This window comes from Salminus brasiliensis, chromosome 14 (assembly GCF_030463535.1).
Source record: "Salminus brasiliensis chromosome 14, fSalBra1.hap2, whole genome shotgun sequence".
NCBI lineage: Eukaryota > Metazoa > Chordata > Actinopteri > Characiformes > Bryconidae > Salminus > Salminus brasiliensis.
Window position 1 is genome coordinate 31,567,310 of NC_132891.1, and position 25,493 is coordinate 31,592,802.

The window sequence follows — 25,493 nt, forward strand, 5'->3', positions numbered from 1 at the left end:
GAATAACATGCGTTCAAACAGAACCACCTGTTTCCAAATCCGGACGCGTTCGTTTCAAAGTAGCAGTCCGCCGTCTGCGTGATATAAATAGCACGGGTCATAAAATGACAACTTTACTGGGTTCTGCTGATTGTGATAGACGACAGCACAGCACATCTCATGCGAGGTCCAGGCCTAGTGGTATTTAGGCTAAAGGAAACGCAGGCGCACGTCACAAAGTCTCCCCCTGGAGAACAGACTGAAATGGTTGAGCGGGTAGATGGATTACATTATTAGCTGCTGGAATGGACTGCCTTGTGCTCGTTCCACGGAAAACACTGCCCACAATTATCCAGACCATGCCTTCCTGCTCCAGCCTAAACTTCCAGGTGACAAAAGTCTTCTTGGCTGCCTGCAATCCCTCACACACGGAAACACGTATCAAGGGTATGTATGAGGATTTGATTGCATTCAGCGACAAGAGTGTTAGTGAGGTCAGGATGTTGAATGATCATCACCCCACCTCATCCCCACAACTCATCTCTAAAGAATTGAATAGAGCACCATCCATTGTTACAGACCACACAGTTCCACTGCTCCACAGCTCAGTGCTATGCTCACTGGCATTAGGCAGCCATGGTGTCAGGAGGTTCATGTTCATCTGCTCCTGCGAGTCTTTTTCTATTGGCAGTACTTCTCTATGGGGACTAGACAAGCTCTGTGTGTGTGCATTTGCACATCTGTGTCAGCAATGGGTGCAACTTAAAGCATCTAAATACATTCATACATATACATATATACACATATACACACTATATATATATATATATATATATATATATATATATATATATATATATACACTCTGCTTGCGGCTTAACCAGCACACTGATTGGCTCTTTTTGTTTGGGGGGCAAGAGAAATAGTTCTCTGTGCTCATACAATGCAAAGGGAAAAAACAGCACCAGGCTCAGGCTAGAGAGCAATAATGACAAGGAGCTGTTGTGTAGTAAACTGCACCAACCGCAGAGAAAATCGTAGAAAAGTCGTACACACTATATTTTCTTACTGAGTCAACAAGAATTTACACACAATGTGAAATCCACATTGATTACAGCAGTGCACCAATGCTACGATCTAATGCCCGGCTATGTTTTCATGCCCCCTGGCTGCGTGAGCACCCAGTAATGTTCCTGAACAGGAAACCTGTCCAGGCAACGGGCTCCAAGTTTCGCACCGCAACTGCAAGAGGCAGGACCTTTCTGCTGACGTCATTATGCAGCCTCGTTCAGACTGCCATCTGTGTGACCAAAAGGCTACTAAGAAGGAGTCTTCATTGGACAGTCCCACCGAGGACCTGCCCTACGTCGGCTTTGGAACGCAGCTATTGTAAGAGGAGTGATCCTTGTAAAGCTGTAATGTAATCATCCCATTTTTATGAACAGTACCTGTAATCACATGACTTACTTTTACTGTTACTGTGTTTTTGGTTTCCTGATTACATAACCCAGTGACATTTATTTCATTACTACCCGACCCTGATTATCTGAATATTATGCTATAGCTATAGATACGCTGTATATGGAAACATACCCACTACAATATGTATATATAGCACTGCGCAAAAGTCAGAGACCCCCCACCCTTTATTATTTAATTTCTGGTCAAATCAATCATTGTAAGCATAGTGGGAAAGGCTCACCATTTGAAAAGTAGTTAATAACGTGGCATCTGTATTATGTTTCTGAGAATTTTGTATATAAAAACCTTGAAATGTGAGTTATTTTGAATGATGTAAGGAATATTAAGTATTCCATAGAGTCCATAAGTATTAGTACGGACGGCAGCTAGAGTCTTTACAAGAGTTTGCCCATGTCAGTGGCTGCTAGTCACAATATAAACATCCTGCTGTTGACATATACACAGATATATTAGAATATTATGACTGGTTTGGAGTGGACTTGACCCTTTATATCCAGCTCCACTCACCATATAGGAGCACTGTAGGCTGGCTGAAGTCTTGGCCAAGTCTGAAGCTTTTGTTACCATTACATAAACGGTGCAGCTCTGAAGGTTCAATGACATAAAGATTTCTGGTTAACTGAACTGTTGGCTGTCCTCTGCATTGTTAACTGACCAGCTATAAGTTGAATTTGAGTTGTACGTTGAGTTAAGCCATTTAGTCATAGAGAGGCCAACGATCACTTTGAAAGAGCTACAGAGCTCAGTGGCTGAGACTGGAGTGTACTATTTGAAAGCTGAGGACAAGCGGCGTCCAACCAACCTGAACAACCTGGAGTAAATCTGTCAGGAGGAATGAGTGAAAATCCCTCCCAATAAGTGAGTAAAGCTGGTAGAAACGTACCCTAACCGACTAAAAGCTAAGAGCTAAGTTTCGCTTACCATTCGCTCACCATTTTTTCTCCCATTTTGGTTCTGCCAAATAACCCACCTGTTTATAGCTCCCCCTAGCATTAGCAGTAAAAACCTCACACGTCCCTTCCAATACATGCAAAGCCAGTCACTGCCTTTTTTCAAACTGACGCCAATGCGGCATTTCCAGACAGCCGACACGCTTGGAGGAAAGAACTGGACCGCACCAGCAAACAGACACCTGTGCTGGCCAACATAGCTTAAGAGTGATGAGGGGAGAGAGCGCCATCTACCCACCCGGAGAGAGCATGGCCAATTGTGCTAAGCAGCACGGCTTGGGATTCGAACTCGCTCCCCCGGATCATAGTGGATAATGAATTCTGACTGTAACAGCATATTGGTTAGGAATGAAGCTGTCTAGAACAATCAGTGTAAATGTCGTTTGTAATCCAGACAAGTCTGATGACTTTTGATGCTTGTGCGTTTGCTCTTCTAAAGACTGGACTGTAGCAGATGACCTTTTTTTAATTTCCTTAAGGTTATCTGAACTCTTAAAGAGCAAAAAGACTGCGGTCAGCGTGGAGCCACGAGAGAAACCTGGATCAAGGTGTTACCATGGCAAACATGGCCAGAACGGTCTGACATTTTCATATATGATGCAAAGAATGTATAGACGGCTTGACGTATGCTCAGGAAGTATTGGAGGGCAAAGGAGTGCTTCCAGATACAGTAATAGGTGGAAAAAAAAGCTGGAGCTGGAGCTTGATCATTTCTGAAAGGAAAAATAATCTCTCTCTCTCTCTCTTTCTCTCTGCCTCCCTCCTTTCCTTGTGCGCTCTCTCTCTCTCTCTCTCTCTCTCTCTCTCTCTCTCTCTCTCTCAGTCCCAGCCCCTGAAGGTGTCATAACTGGGCTCTCTCTCCCTCTCTCTCGCTCTCTATCACCGCCTTTCTGATCTTTAAAAGCCTCCCTCACTCTCGGAACATATCCCTCTGGCTGCCGCGCGACTGAACAGGGCTGAGCACCGGGCTGAAGCTGAGGAACGTGTAAAGAAAACAGAGAGAGGTCGGGGGGAGAGAGCAAGAGAGAGAGAGAGACAGAGAGAGAGAAAAAGAGCAACACAGACATTCAGAAATAGCATCAGCCACGTCCGTACGAGCGTACGAGCATGGAGAACCTCCTGAGGCCAGAGCGCAAGAAGATGCCATTCCTCTCCAACTTGACCGCCGTCGTCCTGTTGCTGGTGGCTCACTGCGGATCCTGGACGGCAGCCAGCCGCTTGGGCCCCCACAAGCTCTGTCCGTCCTGCAAGGACCCGCTGGCCGCAGGACGGGCCTCTCGGGACCACGTGGGGCTGTCCAGCACGGCAGCCCTGGCTCTGGGGGAGCCGTGTGGGGTGTACACCCTGAGCTGCGCCAAGGGCCTGCGCTGCATGCCTCCTCCGAGGGAGCACAGCCCACTCCAGGCTCTGCTGCAGGGCAGGGGCTCCTGCGCCAAACAAAGCAAGACGAGTCCCACGGAGAAACCACATCCCACAGGTAAAAAGACTTCGGGGACATCTCTCTCACCCTTTTGCAAGTTTAGGAAGGGAATAGCCCTGATCGATTCAGGGGGAAGGGGGCCAAGAAATAGACAGGGGCCATGGACCAGGGGTTTATAGATGACATTTATAACTAATGTTACTGTGTGACTTTTTTAGAGGGGTAAAAAAGAACTGACGGATCATGATGGATGGATTTTGGAATGTTGGAATTGATCAGATACTAAACAAAGGTTCTTGGCAAAGGTACAAGGTCCCCCCAAAAAGCATGATGTATTACTTTTACAGTCTATAATCCACTTCTGGAAAAGGGAGCATGTAAGTCTTTCAGAAATGAGCAAAAAAAAAAAGAACCAGAGTTCCAGGGTATTCAAATGGAACTGAATCGGATCGCTTCCCAGAGAACCGTACAGGAATCGGATCCTTGTGAGCTCAGAGATTTACACCCCTGGCTACTTTCTAAGCTTTCCCTCAAAGGGTCCAGGGTTTGTAGCCTCGCCTCGCCCTGCCCTGCCCTGACCGCACGAGTGCTGGCCGTATTCCTCCAGAGCTTTGCTCGTCCAGAGCAGCCTCTTCCCTTGCCTCTTCCCTACCATTGCACCGGGCGGCATGCAGCAGGAAAATGACAGGCGTAATCCACTTTAAGCGCTCCAGCAAATAGCAGCAGCATGTGTTTCGGGTTCCGGGGGTGCATTGGCAAGCGCTCGGCTTGTCCAGCGCGCTGGTAGGATGACAGAAATGTTAGTGGAGGAAGGGCAGGAGCATAAAAACGCCGGGAATAGCTGCTGGTTTGCATGCAATGGCAATAAATTCCTCTGCGGTACGAAAGCATTTCTGCGACTTGAGGCTTTTGGGTGGTGCGATTGAGCTGATGGCTAACAGATCACTTGCTGTCATTGCTCATGTGTGTATGTGTGTGTATGTGTGTGTGTGAGTGTGCGTTTCTTGGTGCGTGGTGTACGTATCTCAAGTGTCTACAGTCAGACTGACCTATATGTGTGTATTCACTCATTGTCAGTGTGGCTGCAGAAGTGCTCGAATGTCTCAATGTGACACAGAACTGAACCAAAACGATGAAATAATTGTGGAAGTGTGTGTGTGTGTGTGTGTGTGTGTGTAAGCAGTCATATGTGTGTGTGTGTGTGTCACTCACATTCTGACAGTGCTGATTCATATAGCTGGTGTCTCCATCTACTGTTCATTACGAGCTACTGCAGAGAAAGTGAGAACGGGTTCATTTTCACCCTCTCAGGAGGAAGACGCATCGGGGGTCCTATAAAGGGTGAACTCTCTTATATGGGACGTGTTTAGGAAATGCATTCACATGCTTTTTTTCGATTTCCAGGTCCCAATCCTTCGCCCAGCAGTGAGATCGATAAGGTTAGTCTTGTCATTTCATTTCTACAGCAGATCTTGCCCTCAGATTTCAAGCTGCCCATGATACTCGCCTACCAATCCGTTACAATACTGGTGCTGAGTGAGTGGGATCTGAATACCTAAGTGCTCTGCTGATGACTGTAATCCCTTCGATTTTCCATGAATCATCACAGACTCTTGTCCGAAGCATGTCATGGTCGGCCACATCCCTTTCCGACTGCTATCAGCAACGCAGGAACAGCTGTTTCATCCTGAAACCATTTAAACACAAGGGGGGGAGGAGGGGTTAAAAAAAAAAGCTCAGTGCTATCAGTACACAGAGGCAGAGTATTACGGTGTGCACCTAACCTCAATACAATGATGCCCAAGCATATCTTATCACATTCTTGATCAGAGAGGTATGCAAGAGGTTGTCTCTTCGCTTCATATTTACCATCTCTCCCTCTGCGCTTTCATTTCCTCCCCAGGCGCCGTGCCGGAAGCTGCTCAATGCCGTGCTGCGGGGTCTCGAGCTCACCGTCTTCCAGTCTGACCGTGATATCTACATCCCCAACTGTGACACTCGTGGGTTCTACAGAAAAAAGCAGGTAGAGACAGTCATTCAGAGCATTACACACTGAGTGGGTCCTGACCCTGGTTCTGCAGTGCCCCCCTATACAAAGTCCTGCATGCAGGGGTGGGCAATGCAAAGATATTCATCGGTATTGTGATTAATTATTGATGAATTATTGTCAACACTGGAAGAACACAGACCAACTGCAGGTATCATTACCAAGGACACCTCAATCCAGATTTCTTTTTGCCCCAAATCTGATCTGATCTGATCTAATCTGATCCCAGTTCATTAAAAAGCGTTTGCCTTTTTAAACGGTTAAAAAATACAGCCACACAATGTTGGTAGGATGCATGCCACTTCATACTGAGGTGAAATGACTTGTTAGTAACTATTTATATCATGTTTTAGATCAGATTTTATCGTATTAAAGATTTTATAATCCAGTCCTTATAATTCATCGTCCAGTTACTTTAAAACACTGCGGTAAAATCACTGCGTTTTTGGCGTGTGTTTAGTTCACACATTCTGAACTGATGGTTTTGCTATTTTGGTGGATTACATAATTTATGTAGTGTAATTAATGTGTTATGATTTCATATTTCTCTAAAGATTGGAAAGCATTTGGAACGGACTGTTTAATGACTGTTCAATATTTGGAAACTTGGTCTGGTTCGGAGAATTCGCACAATAGTTTTTGTGCCGTGATTCAGAAGCGAACGATGTTGCTGTGGTGTATTTCCCACATGGTTTAGCTGGCACGCCAGAAAATGGACAAAAATGCCAACCTGGTGGCTGGAAATGTTTGTCACTTCTTAGCTGCGGTCTACATTAGCCTCGTAGCTTCTGAGTAAAACTAAAGCAACAAAATTCAGACACCAAACATCTTGGCGGACTCCTTCATAAGGCATAACGGAAAAGAGTGTAAATCCGCATGTCTGGTTAAACTATCACGTTAGGCAATCACGCTGTAAAATAGGTCAATAATAGAGCCCACAGATGGGCTCTTTAAGGGGCCATTTGGGTTGATTCCACAAAGAACTCTTTATATACGTCCTTCAAGAACGAGCAGCACAAAGTTATTTAAACTCTATATCAAGCCTCGGTTTCATCTGTGTGTTTTTGTCTTGTAATGCTATATAAATGTAATATGTATATAGCATTAGCTCGATAGCTAGTTACTTATTGTTAGCATGTTAGCTCCTGAGGTGAATGAACATGTAAAATAGGACCAAAATAGGTTCTTCATGCCATTGCACTTCTGACGGTTTAAGGGACTTTTGGTTGTTTCCACAAGTTATAAGTTCAATATCTTTGCCATGAAACAAAACCTAAAGGCTAACTCGAGAATCGTAAACCCTAATTTCATCTGTGAACTAATATTTATAGCGTTAGCTCGCTAGCTAGGTACGTATTGTTAGCATGTTGGCTCCTAACGTTTGGTTTATTTGCCTTTTTTTGAGGTAAATAAACATTATAAATACACTGTAAAGTTTTGTAAAGTTCACTTTAGTACACCAAAAAAAAACAACTCACAAGTTTTAACCTTTCTCTGCGATTATAAACTTTAGCTAATTGAACTATCACAAGAGTCGGACCAAAAATAGGTTATTCAGGGAGATGCCATAGCAGAACGTCCTGTGTCTCTCTTTCCACAGATGGTTTAAGGGACCATTTTGGTTGTTTCCACAAGGAACTTATTAAATATGTCCTCCAAGAACGAGCACCACAAAGCCATTTAGATACAACAGTAAGAAACCAGACATAAAGACTAACTGTGGAATCATAAACATTCCCATTTTGTAACTGTGTGCTTTTCTACTGATAAAAAAAGGAAACTAATATTTATTGCGTAAGCTGGATAGTTACTTAGCTAGCTGGCTACATACTTACTTGTTAGCATGCTAGCTCCTAACATTTCGCTTACTTTTCTGAGGTAAAAAAACATGTAAAACATTAATAACAGTTTATTAAAGTTAACTTCAATACACCAACAAAAAAAAAACTCCCACATTTTATCATTATCACTGTAGCTAGTCATACTGGCTAAATTTACAAGACGCCGGTGTTGATTAGCTACCGGCTAGTGTTTACCACATTTACCATATAGTGTTTACCAATCAATAAAACTCTGCGATAAACTTATCATCCTCTAGAAAAATCAACGTGGCCGATTAACAGTATTTTTTTTAGATTCGTTCATGCTTAAAAACAATGAATTACATAATAATGTCTAATAATTACAGAATAATGTCTAAACTTAGAGGTATCTTTGAATTATTATTATAATTATTATAATTATATTATAACTAGCTAAGGCTTTTCTTGGGTAAATAGCAAAGCACTTTGTAAGTCGCTCTGGATAAGAGCATCTGCTAAATGCCATAAATGTAAATGTAAATGTAAATGTACATAATTTAATAATTTAAAATACTCATAATTAAAAAAAAAAAAATAGTCAGGCTGGTTATTTCAGGATAGTCTGGTCATAAAGTCATTAATAAATGTTTTATTACGCTACACTACCTTCTAAAAATGTAATTTATGATTCCATAATTTACCCAGGGTCCAACAGTTGTGTGAAGTTTTGTAACAGAAATGATCAAAATGAACATTTCTGACTGTTTTTAGTTACTATTACCCTTTTACTAACTAATATTTGTAAATAAGCACTGTTCTGATTGGCTGCCCTGTGTTGGGCCTCATTAAGCCTGGGCAGAAACACTCCTTATAACATCGGTGTGAGTGGGCGAGGTTGGCTGATGCAGGCTGAACTGGTTAAATATATAGAAATCTGAGGGTTTCTGTGAGATCCATCTGTTTCCATATGCACACTGTGCCGACTGGGGAGTGAACCGTGGCTTTTGAAACTTCACATGTTGTAAATATATTCCTATTAAACCTTTTAATTAAAAAAAGGCAGGCAGCCATGCTTGTTTATAGTCTGACCCCGTCTCCCCCATGTTCCGCAGTGTCGCTCCTCCAAGGGCATGCAGCGCGGCCACTGCTGGTGCGTGGATGAGCTCGGGGTCGCCGTGCCGGCCCGTGCCGGCGAGGACGGCGCCCTACCCTGCGACGGCGAGTGACGGGTGGCGAGCGGCCCCACAGCTCTGAGCCAGGAGGAAAAAGAGGGAGAGGAGGAGGAATGCAGGGAGAGGGGTTGATGATTTTAGCTTGCGCTGGACACTGCCTGGCCAGGAGACGCCAAGGGATAAAGTCAAGCCACACGGGAAACAGACGCCCACATCCAACCACTCCTGACCAGTCCAAACCGAAGGTCCTTGTGTCCACTGCCATAAAGTTGCCGCAATCCTGTGGATCAGGCATGGACAGCGTAAGCACAGAGCCAACGTTTAAGCTGTGGTAGGCTGCCAAGTCCCTAAGAGCTAAGTCCACCCCAGGCCCCCAACAGTAGAGTACCTTTCTTTGCCATAGCCATCACTGCCTGTGTCTTGTATCTTTTAATACTGTTAAATCAGGTGGGGCTGCCATGCCATTTTGCTTTAACCCCCTTCCCCCCCCGCCACCACCAACACCACCACCAACACCACCACCACCACCATCCCCTCTCCCTCTCTCCAAAGATACACTGACTTAAACTATTACGTATGAAATATAACTTTCCGTCTAATTTATTCTGGAGTATTACTCTGTTTCCTCGAAGACTCGCGCACTTCTGAACTGTTGCCAATGTAGTAACCAAGACATCGACACACTATCCTGCGTGCACATGATTTGTGAAAGCATTCAGCCCTTTCTTTTGTGTCAAAGTGACACACTAACCGCTAATACATAGTGGATTGTTTGTACATAGATGCATTTTGTTTGTGTGTGTGTGTGTGTGTGTGTTTGTATGTGTATGTGTGTGTGCTAGATAGATAACATGGTTCTTGAGAGCTGATGGCTGTTACTCTTTCTGAGAAGTTGTTAGGCATATTTTTATATACTTCAATATTATATTTTATATATAAATTGCAGGTTTATTTAATGAACTACGATGCCATGTATTTTTATATTGTCAGCATTTTTTCATTATCGGGACACTCATAAAAAAAAAAACAACAACAACACAGTGAACACCAAACTTCAAAGGCACATTCATGAAAAGAAACACACGTTTAAAACACACCCTCCAGATCGACTGTGCTGCTCTATATGTTTAAAGGGAAAGTTTGGTGAAACACCCAATGGACATGATTTATCCCTTACCCCGAATGCAGTCGATTAGCCAGGACACGCTTGGTACATGACTTAGACTGACACTGGACACTGGACTTAGACTGTCACCAATCTCGTCATTGTAAATACATACTAAAATTGAGCAAAAAGCTCAATACGAACAAATACGAACAGCTAAGAGCTAACAGAGCTAAGATTGGTGACAGCCCAAGTCCAGTGTTTCTCCCGTTCTACACTAAACAAGCACATATCAGACATCACGCATGTCTGGACAGATTGACTGCATCTTGATCTGCGATAAATGGTGTTTATTTGGTTTATCGACAAATTATTCCTTTAAAATCCTTATTCTTTCATTTCATCATGTTTGCAGTTCGGAATGTACTACGGTAAAGCTTGATGCCGTACGTTTCTAATTCTGTTGTAATGCAACATTTCAGGATTTTCATTTCAAAGTCTGAGCTATGTCCTCACCACCCAATGCATAAGGAAAATGCTGAAAGTGCACAAAAACTGTGTGACGACACCCACTTCACACTCATTTCCTTGTATCTGTGTGTATGTGAGTGTGTGTGTGTGTGTGTGTGTGTGCCAGTGGTTGCAGGTCCTTGCAAGGGAGGTGCAAGAACTCTAAAGTAAATAAATAAATAAATGAATTAATATGGAAGAAAAAAAGACAAGACATATAAGCTATATTACCTTATAAATGACAGCCTGCTGTGTCTTCTTTTGAACGCTGCACTAAAATAAACGAAATTTAAGAGGCCTATCGACTGTAGATGTCCTGAAACTGATTCAGACATTGCTTCGAGGCATTTCTGCCCATTTTAACTGTATAAAATCAATAACTAGCCAACATTTAGTAGGAAAAGTCATTTTTACAGTTTACACTTCCTCTGAGGACGTCCTGCGGTATCTGGAACCAAGACGTTAGCAGAGGTGGGGCCTTCATGGTTCAGGTCAATGAGCCTTAATTCACCGGTTCACCAGCTGTCCTTTTTTTTGGAGCACTTTTGGTACATACTGACCACTGCACACCGTAAAAACACCCCACACGGCCTGCCTGATGTTTTTGGAGATGCTCTGACCCAATCGTCTAGACATTTAAAAAAAATTGGCTCTTATCCAAGTAGTTCAGATTCTTGTGCTTGCCCATTTTTCCTGCCTCCAAGGCATCAACTTCAGGAACTGACTGTTCACACACTGCCTAATATAGTCCACCTAATGTTAGTCACTTCAGCTGTCAATAATTGTAATGTTATGGTGGCTGATCTGTGCGTGCTAGGCCAAAGGCCCGTCCTGTCGCTGAACTACAGCGTGGAACTACAGCTTCCGTGTCCCGCACGTCACGTGATTTCGGTACGCTTCTTCTCATTGGTTAACGCACATGTCCATCAGGACGGCCCAGGTGAGCAAATGGCGCCAGTTCACCCAGCTGTCAGAAAAACGCTCTTCTGTGGAAATGAGCGGAGCGGTTTCTTGGACCCTTAGTGTGCTTAAAACGTCCAGTCCGTGAGGTTCTGTGTGAACACAAAGGCTGGAGGGAAAGGGGCAGTTGGTGTGTTTATTTTTCGCGCACCCAACCTTTGACTGACAGCTGAGGAGCCGGAGTTGGAGTCAGTTTAACGAACCGATTCAGTTAAACGGTGCATTTCAGTGAATCGAGTAGCATTCAAACAAGTAAACTAATTTTACACTAGACGAACGAGACAGTTATTAGTAAAGTCAAATTTGTCATCAGTTCCCCACCCTTAATATAGCCCGATCATTCACAAACACACGAAGTAAGATACAAATATGTGTTATTTTTGAGCTAAAATGTGTTTTATGAGCTAAAACAAGAACCATCTGATTAGTTTAAGCACGTTTCTTGCTCTAATACACAGATTCAGTTCAATACTGCTATAATATGGGTTAGCTAGATTATTTAAATAACCTAAACCGACCCTCGTGTCCAGTTATGCTTCTTTTTGATTGAGTACGCTTAACTGATTTAATTAATTACTCATTAAATTACTGTCCGTAAATACTACATTAGTTTTCAGGTTGTATTTACTGAAAAGAACCGGTTCAATAGAACGAACGAATCGTTCCCGAGTCGGTTCCTCCGGCTAGCAGGAGCAGGAAACGCAGCAGGAGCAGAGCGAAGCCGCGAGCTCCAGCGTTCTCACAGCCAGCTAGGCGGGCGAGCCGCATGATGGCCTCTCACAGCAACAGCGGCCCTATGGTCATGCTGGCCCCCAAAACCAAGACCAAAAAGAAGCATTTTGTTCAGCAGAAGGTGAAAGTCTTCCGGGCGAACGACCCGGTGCTCAGCGTCTTTATGTGGGGTGTGAATCATTCGGTAGGTTGGCATTTCTTTCTGTCGCCGCTTCGGTAAACTTCACGAGACAACTCCCATTTCTGCAGGCTAACCGCTTATGCTACGGCCTCGTTTCGACGTTACGTCCTCGGTCAGGAGGGAGAGGAGGGAGCCTGGGTCATTTTGTGGTCCCTGTAGGATGCAGAAATACAGTTTACGTGCGGTATTTACTCGCTTACTTAGCTAGCAAGCTTCATAAAGCCAGCCGAGAGCCATCAGTACACCACCGCTGCAGCTAACGAGCTACATTCAGCCACAGCGGGACACGCTCTGAGCGGGGGCAGCGTGCATTTACGTTTGTTGACATTTGTGTGTGTTGCTTATTTATTAATATTGGGCGAGATATTAGCATAATAATGTACTTCCATGAGGCTTCGACTAGTTAATTAACAGTTCAGAGGGATATTTTGCTGGGAAGTTGCTTCTTGATAGACTGGATTCCGTTCCACCTTAAATGGTGCAGCAGTTGCGGCCGGGCGCCTGGGCTGGCTGCGGTATTTAAGGTGGAACGGAAAGTCAGCTTCAGATTCAAGCTTAATCACGCTAATAAAAGGGTCGTGTGATCAATTCTGTTACAGATAATTATTCAATATCATCTTCAAGTCTTTATTTGGTCATTTTATGAACATCTAACCCACATATTAAGCATACACTTGCTCAAAAACAGGCTGCAGAGGTGTTAGCTAGCTAGCTAACTAACTAGCTAGCTAGCTGATGAAGGATGTTGGCTCCTCCAGTCCTTTTTTTTCCCACTTGTACTGCATAGTCTCAGTTGTCTTGCTCTAATAAACCAAAACCAGTTCAGGAAGGACTGGACCAGTCCTTAGATGGTGGAGTGATACAGGTGCAGGTAAAGCTATAGATCATTTATATATAAATATATAATATATTTTATAAGAGGTTTTCTCATGACATTTAATGGCCTCGAAGCTCGAAACTCTAGACACAGCAAGCCCAATGCTGTTTTCCATAAAAGGCCTTTACCGCTACCATGCATTTGAATATTTAAAGCATGACATGGCATATGTGTTTTTCTCTTCTTCAGATAAACGATCTAAACCAGGTCCCAGTTCCAGTTATGCTTCTCCCTGATGACTTTAAGGCCAACATCAAAATCAAAGTCAACAACCATCTCTTCAACAAGTAATCTCCTCACACAGCCCATGACATTTACTCATCTTGGCAGCACACGAGTCCATGTTAGTAATTCAGACCTCGCACTGGTCGGCCTGGTCAATTTAGGTCCGTCTATGAAAGAGCTGAGGTTTTTGGTTTGAATGTTGGTCGTGATGAGCTAATCGTAAACACCGTCACACTCACATACATGTTGGATAATGTAACGGCCAGAGCTGGGACTTCCAGAAGTGCCTGGAAAGGAACAGGCAGGCAGACCGAGATAGAAAGGAAGAAATATATAGAGACAGGGGAGTGAGGCATTCCTGTGGTGTCTGTTTGTCAGAAAAGATTGAGGGAGCTTGGCCGAAGAGACTGTAATTATGGGAATCACAACATGACTAGACTTTCTTCTTGCAGAGAGAATCTCCCCGGACATTTTAAGTTTAAAGAATACTGCCCTCAAGTCTTCAGGAACCTTCGAGAGCGATTTGGCATTGAGGATCTGGACTACCAGGTATTTAATGCATATTTCTTTGTCTTTTTCTTTTCTCTTAGAAATGCACAACCGGATTGGCCGGTAGCTTGTGTTTATCATTATTTCTTCCATTTGTGTAGATTTGCTGGTGAGAGTTTTTAAATGAAATAAACTAAGAAATAACGTAAGATTTAGTATTAAGCATTAATTAAGCATATGTAGTAAATATGACTGGGCACTGAATAGCACCACCCAAACCAAAACAGCCCCAGCCCAACTGATTGATTGTACTGATCATCACTTACTGGTTTCCCTCTCCATTTTTATATTTGGGTTTCAGAAATGTTCCTCTGCCTGCTGTTAAATTGTTGTGCTATTCTGTGTTTAACATCACCTCAAAAGTAAGCATTACGGTACACACTTGAAATGTGCCTCTGATCCGTGTTTCTAATGTTTAGTGCGGCGTAATTTATATGTGTCACTCTTACACGTGTCAGCCTGAACGCCTAGCACTGATGTGTTGCTACCGAGAGCAGGCTAGCACCAGAGAGCACACACGCAGTCACAGCACAAGGGCCGCAGAGCTGCTTTCGCGTCCGCCTGATTTTAAAATAAACCCACCGGCACTGTCGGCTAACTCGCGATTATGAGATTAGAGGAGGGGGAGTTAACCAGCGGCTCTGAGAGATAGCGCAGGGAGCGGTGCTCCGCCACACTGTCCACAAACAGTGGTATAATATTTGATATGTAGTCAGTTGATGATAAATGTGTGTAATTTAGTAAGTATGGCATCGTTGACCTTCGGAGGTAGGAATTTCATGCAGACTGATTCCTTTACATATTGTCATTTTTTGGGGTCAAGCAAGTCCCCTTAAGGCCTTCATCATACAATTATTATAATTATACAATTATATTATACATGATTAAACATTAATACATTTATATTTTTTCAATTCAGTGTACTTGAAACAAGCTGTTAACCTATAGAAAGTCCCAGTCATGGGGGGGAATCCTGAGATATACAGTAAATTTGTCAGAATTAATAAAAATACTGTGATAAACATTTTTGGCCACACAGCCCCACCCTGGATTTAATAGTACTGTCTGTGTATTGGTTATAAAATGTAATTAGAAAGGCGTGATGGGGAAATGCGTGCAAATGTACTCAGTTCTACTGTCGTTTTGGTTTAGTGTGGGATCATCTATGTAGATTGTATGTTTTGCACAGCTGCAATATCAGTGTAGCAGTATCACTCAAGCACAATTCATGTGCATGGAATAGTGCTAAATATCCATGTAAATACTATTGTTATTAAAGTTATATTGCCCCCTACGCTTCCTGTGGTGCACTACAGTCTGTCAGAATGACCACTTGCAGCAAATGTATATTATAAACCACAGGGGAGGGGGGCAAGCCTGGTTCTGAAGTACCATCTATCCAACACGTTTTATTTTAGTGAAATATAAAAATATGCAAGACAGGGAACCACTGTTAGTGTTTTCACACTAGTGTTTTTTTCCCCAGACCCAGAAGTTTGGTTCATTTGTGGGAAAGCTGTTTTCAAGCTCTGGTCCTCCTCTTGGTTTGTTTTGTCACATGACTGCTTTGTCTTATCGCCCTCCATGGCGATTCATGGAGTATCTTTTACTAGTATGGCTCCAGAAAGTGCTGTTCTCCCCCGCTCGAGTGTTTGCTTTCAATAAAAATAGGAAAAGCAACAATGCGTGAAAGTGCGCATTTGATCTAAGCAAACCAGTGACGATGAGTCCCTCCCCCAAACGAGTTACTCTATTTCGGACAATTGTGTGAAAACCTCCTTAGTTTTGTTTTTGGCTTAATGTTAAATCAGTACGGATTGTTGCAGCATTATTATTTCGAGTGCCACATTTGCGTGTGTATTCTCTCTTTCCCAGGCCTCCTTGACCCGCAGTCAGCCTGCAAAGGGGGAAGGACAGAGCGAGGGTCTCTTCACTTCATATGACCGCACTCTAGTGGTCAAACTGATCTCTAGCGAGGACGTAGCCGACATGCACAACATCCTGTCTGAATATCACCAGGTACCTCTTAACCGCTTCTACCTCCAGAACTTTAACATGGGGGAATCAAGAGCGTAATACTGGGTGATGTTAAATGTAATATTATTTGAGCCTGTTCTACACTATTCTAACTTTTTTTTTTAAGGTCACAACCATTTCAGCTTCAGCTGGATGCTTCAAAATACATTTTACAGCCACTTTAAAAGACCCGTTTCTATTTATTTTAAATCCAATGTGTTGACATCCAACATCCAAATGTTTCAAATTCCTGTGCACTGATCTCATCCTAATTGAGGGCACTTGTGTCTTGTAAATCGCCTGTGCCTGAAGAATTCACCCTTCATCTATTTTTATCCCCCTCTTCTGGCCTCCAATAAGGGAAAATAGGGCAACAGTGCATGTTGTGTGTATTACCTTTTGTAAGCCAGGCCATTTTCATATTCCCCATCGTTTCCCTGTCATAGGCAAATGCCTTTATTCGGTACGGTTGGCTGTTGCCACTTCTTATTTACAGTCAGTGTTTTAAATAAGGTGGCTTAAACTGTTCTGTTTGCTGAAGTGCCTCACAGTGTCTTAGCAGATGGACTAACACAGTTATCTCATTGGGTTGCCTCACTGTATATGTTTTTTTTTTTTTTTTTTTTTTTTTTTATGGTGGTACAGTATCACTGTTAGATTGGTTACTGCCATGTTGACGGTTACTGTTCCTTAAAGCAACATCATGCAGCAATTGTACCTTAATCTAGCATGTTGATGCTCCACTGACTTTAACAGGGAGCATAGCGTCTCTGTCATTGCCACTATGTGCCACTATGCGCCAGAACAGCACTCAACAACACATTGGCAGTCAATGTTAATCGAATTACTCAGCGTAACTGTAGGGGGAGCCCAACAGCCAAAAGAACTGCCTTTCGCATAATGCTCCTTTAAACCACTGATTCTCAGTTGATATTGGTTGCGAACCCTTCTTCTGTATTTACCCTTAAACTAACCACGCAACAATTTTGCATGCATCTGATTCTCTTAACTTAACTGTTTTTGAATATTCTACTTTTACGCACACAAAGTTAGCTGCTTAGCTCGGAGCTGCGGTGCTGCTCCAGTGTTGCCACCAGTGTGCACCTGCTTATTAAGGCTTGTTTATACTCCCTTTACGTATAAAAAAGACCGAAATGTCCGCGTCGAATGTTGTAACTGCTACTGCCCATATACTTCTATGTGTCCTTTACGTTGGCATGGATGTCAAGCAAAACATCCACTAGAGGGCAGTTCAGAGTCAAAAGTGTCTGACAGAAACAAACATGGCGACTTGGGAGGAGGTCGTGATGTACTTACTACGAAACGGATGAAAGAGGCAGTGGTGCGAATGGATGGATGGATTCCACTGTTTCTGCCAGAGTTTCTTTTGTCGTGTCCGTATGGCAGCGATCGTGTTTCGCTCGAACTATTGGCTACACTTCACGATTTCCAGTGGTACTGCTCAGTTCCGTCCACATCATTAAGCTTTCATAGAACAAATATGGACAAAGTGAAAGGAGAGTACGGACAGAAGGCTCTGTCACTGTCCATATCCGTATTTAACATTGAACGTAAATGAGCCTTTACTGTCATTCCGTGGTATTTCTTTTGACTAACTGTGACAATATCAAACCGTAACAGCTCTGCTTTATTGTGTGGCAGTAGCGTTGAGTCAGGCGTTTGTTTATGGGCATCTAAGCTATGTGTGAGTGGGCTTTTGTCAGATTCGAATGCAGCGATCCGAATGATCAGAGGTTTGTCAGAACTGCTGCTGGGCTCTAGCTGTTGGAGGACGTCCAGATTCTACACAGGTCCCGAGGGCTCGATTTCACACACCCAGGAATTTGTCAGGAGTCCAGCATGTTTGCTGCGTCACAAACAGATGTTTGGACTTGTGAGCTGCATCAGTGTTTCTTTCTTTTCCTTTTTTTTAGTTTTTTAACCTGCTGGTCTGCAGGCAGTTTGAGATTTATGAATGTGCTCTGTTCAGCACTTCACCTCTATAATGGGCCGAGTTGTCAGAATGGATCCAGGCTTACATACATGTATTGCAGTAGGTTACATAGTGCTGTGTGTTGAAGACTAACTGCTCATCATTACGCCATGGACGGCTCGAGACATGCTGTGAGGAAACCGTGCACTTTGTAATTTATTAATCCCAGAGGTGGCTGTGACCGCTGAGAATTCCAGATAATGCTGCCAGAACATTTAGTTATATTGCGTGTAAACCACAAGTTATTACCACATTATTTACTAATAGTTAATGATGAACAGTCACCATAGGCTTGTTTTTAAAAGCGGAAGCTGCTGCTCTGTTCCAGTCTTTACCCATCACAGTCATTTCCGAGGCATAAGCGGACTTATCAGTATTATAGGTGCTGTATTAATCAAACAGAGGGCTATGCATGGTCTATACCAGGGGTGGGGAACCGAGGGCTGGATGGCAGCAGATTTTTCTTCTCTACTAAACCTGAAAAATAAGAGGTAAAGTGTGTTGGGTGTCACCTGATAACCAATCACCCGAAATGACAAAAGGATCGCAAAAGGATGATCGATGACCGTGGAGAACTGAGGGCCGTAATTCAGCACAGTTTGCCCTCCAGGCCTGAAATTGTGTATCGCCACTAGCTCATTTTCACACAGAAACAGCAGTCTGGAATCCCAATGCGAGCTGACCAGCAGGGCCTAGAGGACTCCTCCGATACATGCAAAGCGACCCACTGGCCCTTAATGTGTAGCCGGCACTCTCTGAGAAAAGCGTGGGATCCCCAGCTCTGCCATACCAGCTAACAGACCCCTGTGCTGGTCAACATGCCAAGTGTGCTCTCTCTGATTTCGGCCACTGATGGCAAAGCGGCATGGCTCAGGATTCGAACCCGAAACCCCTGGGCCATAGTGGCAACACTTTAGACCACTGAGCCACTCGGAGCCCAAACGACTGCATTAAGACACAAAATTGATGTGTGATCATTACAACTTAGCAGTCACCTCACAGCACCTTAGCAACCACCACAGTGGATTTAACAGTGGCACCCCGCAAGATGCAAAGCATATAACTACCACCTACAGCACTATAGCAGGTACTTGGGACACTATATAACAACCACATATCAACACTGTAGCAGCCACCTGAAATACCATAGCAACCACTTACCCTAGTCACCATGTAGAAACAGCTTAGCAACTACCTGGTACATTACTGTGGTTTCTTCAGAAATGCACTTTCCTGGTATTAAAATATAGGTGTGAAGGTCAGATGTCCACATACTTTTGCCTGTGTAAGATATTACTCCTGTGCAACTTCTCGGAGGGTCACTGGAGGGGCATGTTTTGCAATTTTGCATTGTTCGTCACTCACAGCTACTGACCGCGACTTTCTTGTGTTGCAGCACATAGTGAAGTGTCATGGCAGCACACTTCTCCCCCAGTTTCTGGGCATGTACCGCGTCACCGTGGAGAACGAGCCCAACTACCTCATTGTCATGAGGAACATGTTCAGCCACCGGTTGGTCGTCCACAGGAAATACGACCTTAAGGTGAGGTGTTTTACAGAGACGTGCAGCCTTGTCTGCAGCGAGCCGGTGTGGCTACAGGCTTTCACTCCAGACAAGCGGGTTCTCACCTGAGGGGCCTGTCTAATCATTAGGTCTTTAAACATTCGATCACATGCTCCTGATCTGCTGGGATGAAAACCTGTAAACACACCCCAGAGCTATTGTTTTTCCATGAATCAGGGGACAGATTCACAAAAGTGTTTTAGGAAAGCTTTTGTAAATGTGGCCCCAGATATTTAGCATCATTTCATTTGGCAATAGCTTGCTCTTTGGCCCAATTCATACTCCGGATTGTCCTGCTATAATACTGCTGCTTTACTACTGCTGCTGCTGCATTCAGCAATTGTACAAATCATACTAGGCCACAGGAGGGCACTCCGTGCTACCAGGCTAATGATACTGATTTCTGTCATTTTTTTTTAAATACTTAGTTTTTACCTTTTATACCTTTTTTTTAATTTTTTTTTTTTATGCAGGGTTCTTTGGTATCACGTGAGGCCAGTGATAAGGAGAAGGTATTAATTTTTTTTCTTTCTTTCCCCCATGGAGAGCAGTATTTATCAAAATACCTCACCTCACGTTTCTGCTCTAATCTTGTCCCTTTGGTAATGGCAGGTTAAAGAGTTGCCCACCTTCAAGGATGTGGATTTCAGGAACAACATGCAAAAGGTGTATGTGACGGAGGAGCAGAAGGAAAAGACCATGGAGAAGCTTAACAGAGATGTGGAGGTGTGGTGGAAAGCATTTTATCTATAAATGCTTTAGCTCTGTCTCAATGAGGGTAAACTGCTGCTAGTTGGCCAAAATCATCAGTAGGGGGATGTTACTATCACTATATCACGATCACTATATGTATGATATGGGGGGGAAAAAGACAGGAAGTCAATGATCTAACATGTTGTCATGATATTAATATGTGAAATTGGATAGCTATAATCTGCCTCTGGTAGATATGTCATGGGAAATAAGAAAAGTACAAATATTCACCCTACATGTTTTCCTAAATAACCAACAAGTGATTTTTTTATTTATTTATTTAGATTTGAAGTTGTTGTGTTTTTTTGTTACATTTAACCTGAGGATGTCCTGCAGGCACACTGTATAAGATCTTGCTGTTTTCTGCAATACCCTGACCTTTATAGTTCCTAGTGAAGCTGAAGATAATGGACTACAGCCTGCTGTTAGGGATCCATGACGTGGCACGGGCCGAGCGTGAGGAAGAGGAGGCAGAGGAGCCGAGCTGCGAGGACGAAGGAGAGGGGGAGAACGGCCTCAATCCGCAGGTGGGCTCCTTTGGCACGTCACCCGAAGGCATCGCTGGCTACATGAACTCTTTCAAACCGCTGGGCCCCGGGGAGTTCGACCCATACGTGGACGTGTACGCCGTCAAAAGTGCACCAGGTTAGTTTTGTTGGAGAGGTGAGAGGAAGTTGATTCATGGTTCAGGAAGTTTGGTGTCACGCTACTGTCGAGAATGAGTCACTTCACTATTCTGCAAAATAAAAAAATGAGAGAGAGAGATGGTCTAGCCTGGGCCAATAAAAGGAGGAAATAGAGAAAACGCTGATGTGTTGAACCCCAGGGCTGTAATTGGCGGAAATAGTTGTACAGTAAACGTGTCACGTCCCTTTGGTTTCCAGGAGCGCCGCAGAGGGAGGTGTACTTCATGGGCCTTATAGACGTGTTGACGCAGTACGATACCAAGAAGAAAGCTGCACATGCTGCAAAAACGGTTAAGCATGGGGTGAGTTATAAGGCAAGAAGCTGTAATCTGTGACCCTTTATCATTAGCAAACAATGGGCCTTATTCACCAAACGTTCTTGAGCAGAGATTTCATCCTAAAACCCACTTTTCACAAAGATTCTAACATTCACCAGTCTTTTTCTTATGTACGGTTCTGTTGGACAGTGGGATTCCTCATTATAATGATGTGTTAAAAACATATCATGAATTTGCAGTCGATTTCCTTTTTGTTTGGACCTTTCTGAAGTAAACAAATTTAGAAGAATCTTAGGAACGCATTGGTGAATTAGGCCAGGTGATCACAAATTTCCTGCAAACTATATGATGTTTTCAGGGAGATGTTAGTTTAAATGTTTTAATTCAGGGACAGAATGCCTCTTTAGATTTCCTTCTTATTTGAATGTGATCAGATGACCTGTATGTTCATATGGAACCAGAGTATGAAGCCTGCAGCACACAATCACTGTGTTAAATTAAACCCAGAGCGAGACCATAAAAAGCCACATCAGATGTTACAGTGCCTTTGTACTGCTGCACAATATGCAGTTTCAGCATCGCCATCCCGATGTATTCATACAATTTGAATAAACGCAGTACTAAGTAAAGGCAGTAAAAGTTTTAGGCACCTTTGAAAGTAAGAATTATATAAAGCTGCTTATCTGGACAGTGCTTATTAATATATTATTAGAATCAATACTAATAATATTCGTGGTTTTCCATCACTTTGTTCATTAAAGCATCCCCAGAGTTCTCCTCATGGGTGTCTAGTATTATTTAGAGTTCTCCTCCAACACCTGGTTTGGTAAATCAGGTGAGCTGCTGATGGAATTGAACACATCCACACTGTGCAGGCTAATGGGGGGGGGTCCAGGAGAAACCTGGAACCAAGCTTTCAACTAGATCTACACTACATTCTTTAAAATGAGAAGCTCATGCTCCTTTTTACTGGATTCATGTACAACTGCATCTATTCTAATGGGATCTGGAGCTTCTACAGTAAAACTCTCTTACTGCTGAGATGAATGGTTTTGTATAATGAGCTTAGGCGCCTGAAGGTTCTGCACAGTACTGTAAACACTTTGTACAGGATGGGACAGTGGGCAGCAGCTTTAAGCCTCATTCTTAACGTTTGTTGACAGTGTAAGTGGCCAGATGAGAACCTATAGCATATAATGCTGCCAGACACTCTTGAATGTCCACTGGTGTGTGTCAGTTCCAGTATACCACAGTCAGATCAGGGTACATCACATTAATCCGAAGAGGAATGGAAAAGGGGACGGCTGTTTTTTGAAAGGGGACAAAGCTTTGTCTTAATTTTTTTTAAATGTATTTATTTATTTATTTATTTATTCTCTCCTCTCCTACTTATTTGTTTGATAGCAACACCCCCCCCCCTTATTATTCAGCCTACTGTGGAATTGGCCACAATCCAATTCATTTATCATCTTCCTTTTTTTCAGGCTGGTGCAGAAATATCCACCGTTCATCCAGAACAATACGCCAAACGATTCCGAGAGTTCATCTCCAACATTTTTGCGTAGCAGCCAGCGGTGTGCCGTGCCCTGCCGTATCGCTCCACGTTCCTGAACTTGAGGATCTCTCCGATGGTTTTGTATATATGTTTTACAAAAAGACGACGACATGATTCCATAAGCACACTAGATAGGCAAGACATTTTTAAGATGGGCTTAAACTGTATGATCAATGTTAAGTAAATATGTGCATATTTATTGGTGACTAGGCTAAGATGAGACTGAAATCATCTTGTGATTATCGTATATTATCTCTCATTGAGGGTAAACACACAAAAAAGGGGACACTACGTAATCTGCTCTTTGAGATGAGCCTGACGAACCTGTAGCAGTTCCACACACTACACACTAAACCTCCCGTGTGAGCTTTTTTTTTTTCTTTCTTTTTTTTTTCCCCTCCCTCTCTTCCTCTCCTTCAGAGTGGAGGAGGGAAACTGCCTTAGCTTGCCATCTTCAGTGTGAACAGATCAAACGTGTAGAGTTCGGCCGTGCTCTGTAGTGCACTGCTTTTAGCGGCTTTGCTCTCTCTAAGCTGCACTAGGACCATAATTAACATTTGGACCGGCTGCCAACCTTAAGGTGTCTTGAAGGGGTGGGTGGGAAAGGAAAAAAAAAATGAAGCAATATTTTGAATGTTGAATATTCGTACAAATGCCTAGACTACAGAGTCCGAGATGTTTTCTAGCCATTTTATGCAATTTAGCTTTAAAGTTGAGAAGAGAACATTTAGTAGCTTAGGCAATAGAGGCTGTTTAGCTCGATTTAGGTTCTCATGCCTTATTGTTGCATTTTATTTATACTGCAAATCAGTGTTTGGACCAAATATATTTTTCAAAGATTTTCAGAAATGTGGCTCGAGTTTGAGTTATTATTTCACTGACTCAGTTCACACAGTTGCTTTTAGGACTGGGGTCATGATCCAAAACAAAAAAAAATCAATATGTTGTGACCATTGATCCGCTTTAATATTTAAAACCAAGCATTTCACAATACAGTGACAGACACAAAATGAAGGAATATTCTTAAAGTGTGAGTGTAATCACCTCGTGGATTTTAGGTAGTAACTTCTGGCTCCTGTTGAGGACTTCTGATGCTGCAGGAGGATGATCAGGATATAAATACCTGCGAGGTGTGTGACAGGACTCAGACATTGAGAAGAGTATGTGCAGAGCAGTGAGTGTCTTGATGAATGTGTGGAAAATGGGTCAGAAAGCAGATGGTAATGATTGGCAGAAAAGGGTGGGTGCATGTGGGCGTGGCCAAAGACCACAGTGTGAGGGAAGTAGCTGAATCTGTAAATGTATGGAAGCATACGGTCATACGGGTCTACCAGCAGTGGCAGAAATCCCAGCCTACAGGAAATTCTCCTCATTCTCGCGCAGAAGTGAGCTAAAGGCCTCTTGTATGTCACTCTGCTCCATATGTTAATGGTCTGCAGTTTCCTCCAGCGTGTTCTTTTAGAAATTGGTGGTGAAGAACCTGCACTGACTTCTAGAAGCAGTTCTTGCCTGGAAGTGAAGCGATTTTCATTCATAAGCCATGAAACACCACGGCAGTGCCTGTCTGTCAGTATTGTCTTTCAGCCACAATTCTGGCCAGAATGTTCTGTAGGCTGGGATTTCTGCCACTGGTAGACCCGTACTCTTCCATACACCTGCATATTCAGCTACCTCCCACGCCCAAATGCAGTTACTCCTTTTAGGCAATCAATCAATCACATGCTTTGTGAGCCATTTTCCACACATCCAACAAGACACTCTGCTCTTTTCAATCTGTGAATCCCATCGCAAATCCCGCTATATTTACAGCGCAATTATCCTGGTGCAACACCACCTGCAGGAGCCTACAGTTAGTACCCCCTTAATATGTTATCATAAATTATCATTTTTATTTATTTATTTATTTATTTTCATCTGGGAGCTTAGTTTTGATCTGCAAACTGTGATTTATGCCGTAGCTATTTTGAAGCAGTATATTAAACTTTTGCTGTGGCCACAGAAAAGGCCCAGATCATAGATGACTTTCCTTACATGTCCCCTGTATTTGGGAAAATGTCAAATTTACCTCATTTCAAAAAGTGAGATATTTAGTTTTTAACAGCATGGACATTTCAAATTTGTCTAGTAAAGTAAAAACAAAGTTTGTGGGTCAAACCATATCATATCATTTTTGCTAAAGCTGCAATTTGTACTGTATCATGAAGTTTAAGTATTGTTATATCGTCCATAAAGCCTGCCACAGGTTTGAGAGTTAGAATTTATTAGCCAGGGCCTCAGATAAGTCTAGCCCAGCATGTGGTGGGGGTCAGGGACAGGATCCGCTTTGCCTCTTCCAGAAGCCCTGAATCTGCTGACGGACCGTTTCCTGTTGCTCAGACCAAAAAAAAAAAAAAGAAAGAAAAAAGATGTGACTGCTCTTAACAATGGGGGAAAACAAGACAGGAAAGAGGGGAGGGAAGAGAGTGGGACCCTACTAATCGAATAAAATGCTGACCATACCATGGCTCTGTTTTAGGAGAGGCTGGAACAGAGCGTCCCGCAACCCCTTCACATTAATCTGAAGCAGGGAATCTCAGCCAACACAAATCATACTCCACCTTACACACACACACACACACACACACACACACACACAGCACTGAGGACGCATGGCTCCC

At 43.2% G+C, this 25,493-nt stretch overlaps 2 protein-coding genes across 3 annotated transcripts; both read left to right on the forward strand.

The window, feature by feature from the left end:
• Window positions 1-867: 867 nt before the first annotated feature.
• On the forward strand, window positions 868-9,455 carry igfbp6b (insulin-like growth factor binding protein 6b). The gene is made up of 5 exons (XM_072696172.1): window positions 868-1,368; window positions 3,235-3,888; window positions 5,236-5,270; window positions 5,735-5,854; window positions 8,793-9,455. The coding sequence occupies exons 2-5, from the start codon at window positions 3,519-3,521 to the stop codon at window positions 8,904-8,906; spliced, it is 639 nt and encodes a 212-aa protein (XP_072552273.1). The 5' UTR covers window positions 868-1,368; window positions 3,235-3,518; the 3' UTR covers window positions 8,907-9,455.
• Window positions 9,456-12,129: 2,674 nt separating this feature from the next.
• Window positions 12,130-23,685, forward strand: pip4k2ca (phosphatidylinositol-5-phosphate 4-kinase, type II, gamma a). Of its 2 annotated transcripts, none has more exons than XM_072696435.1 (10): window positions 12,130-12,343; window positions 13,407-13,504; window positions 13,895-13,991; window positions 15,867-16,010; window positions 19,397-19,543; window positions 20,038-20,076; window positions 20,177-20,290; window positions 20,704-20,962; window positions 21,202-21,305; window positions 22,766-23,685. In XM_072696435.1, the coding sequence occupies exons 1-10, from the start codon at window positions 12,194-12,196 to the stop codon at window positions 22,844-22,846; spliced, it is 1,233 nt and encodes a 410-aa protein (XP_072552536.1). In that variant the 5' UTR covers window positions 12,130-12,193; the 3' UTR covers window positions 22,847-23,685. The 2 variants fall into 2 exon arrangements, with proteins under 2 accessions (XP_072552536.1, XP_072552537.1); XM_072696436.1 differs by lacking the exon at window positions 12,130-12,343 and adding an exon at window positions 12,397-13,211.
• Window positions 23,686-25,493: the final 1,808 nt, after the last annotated feature.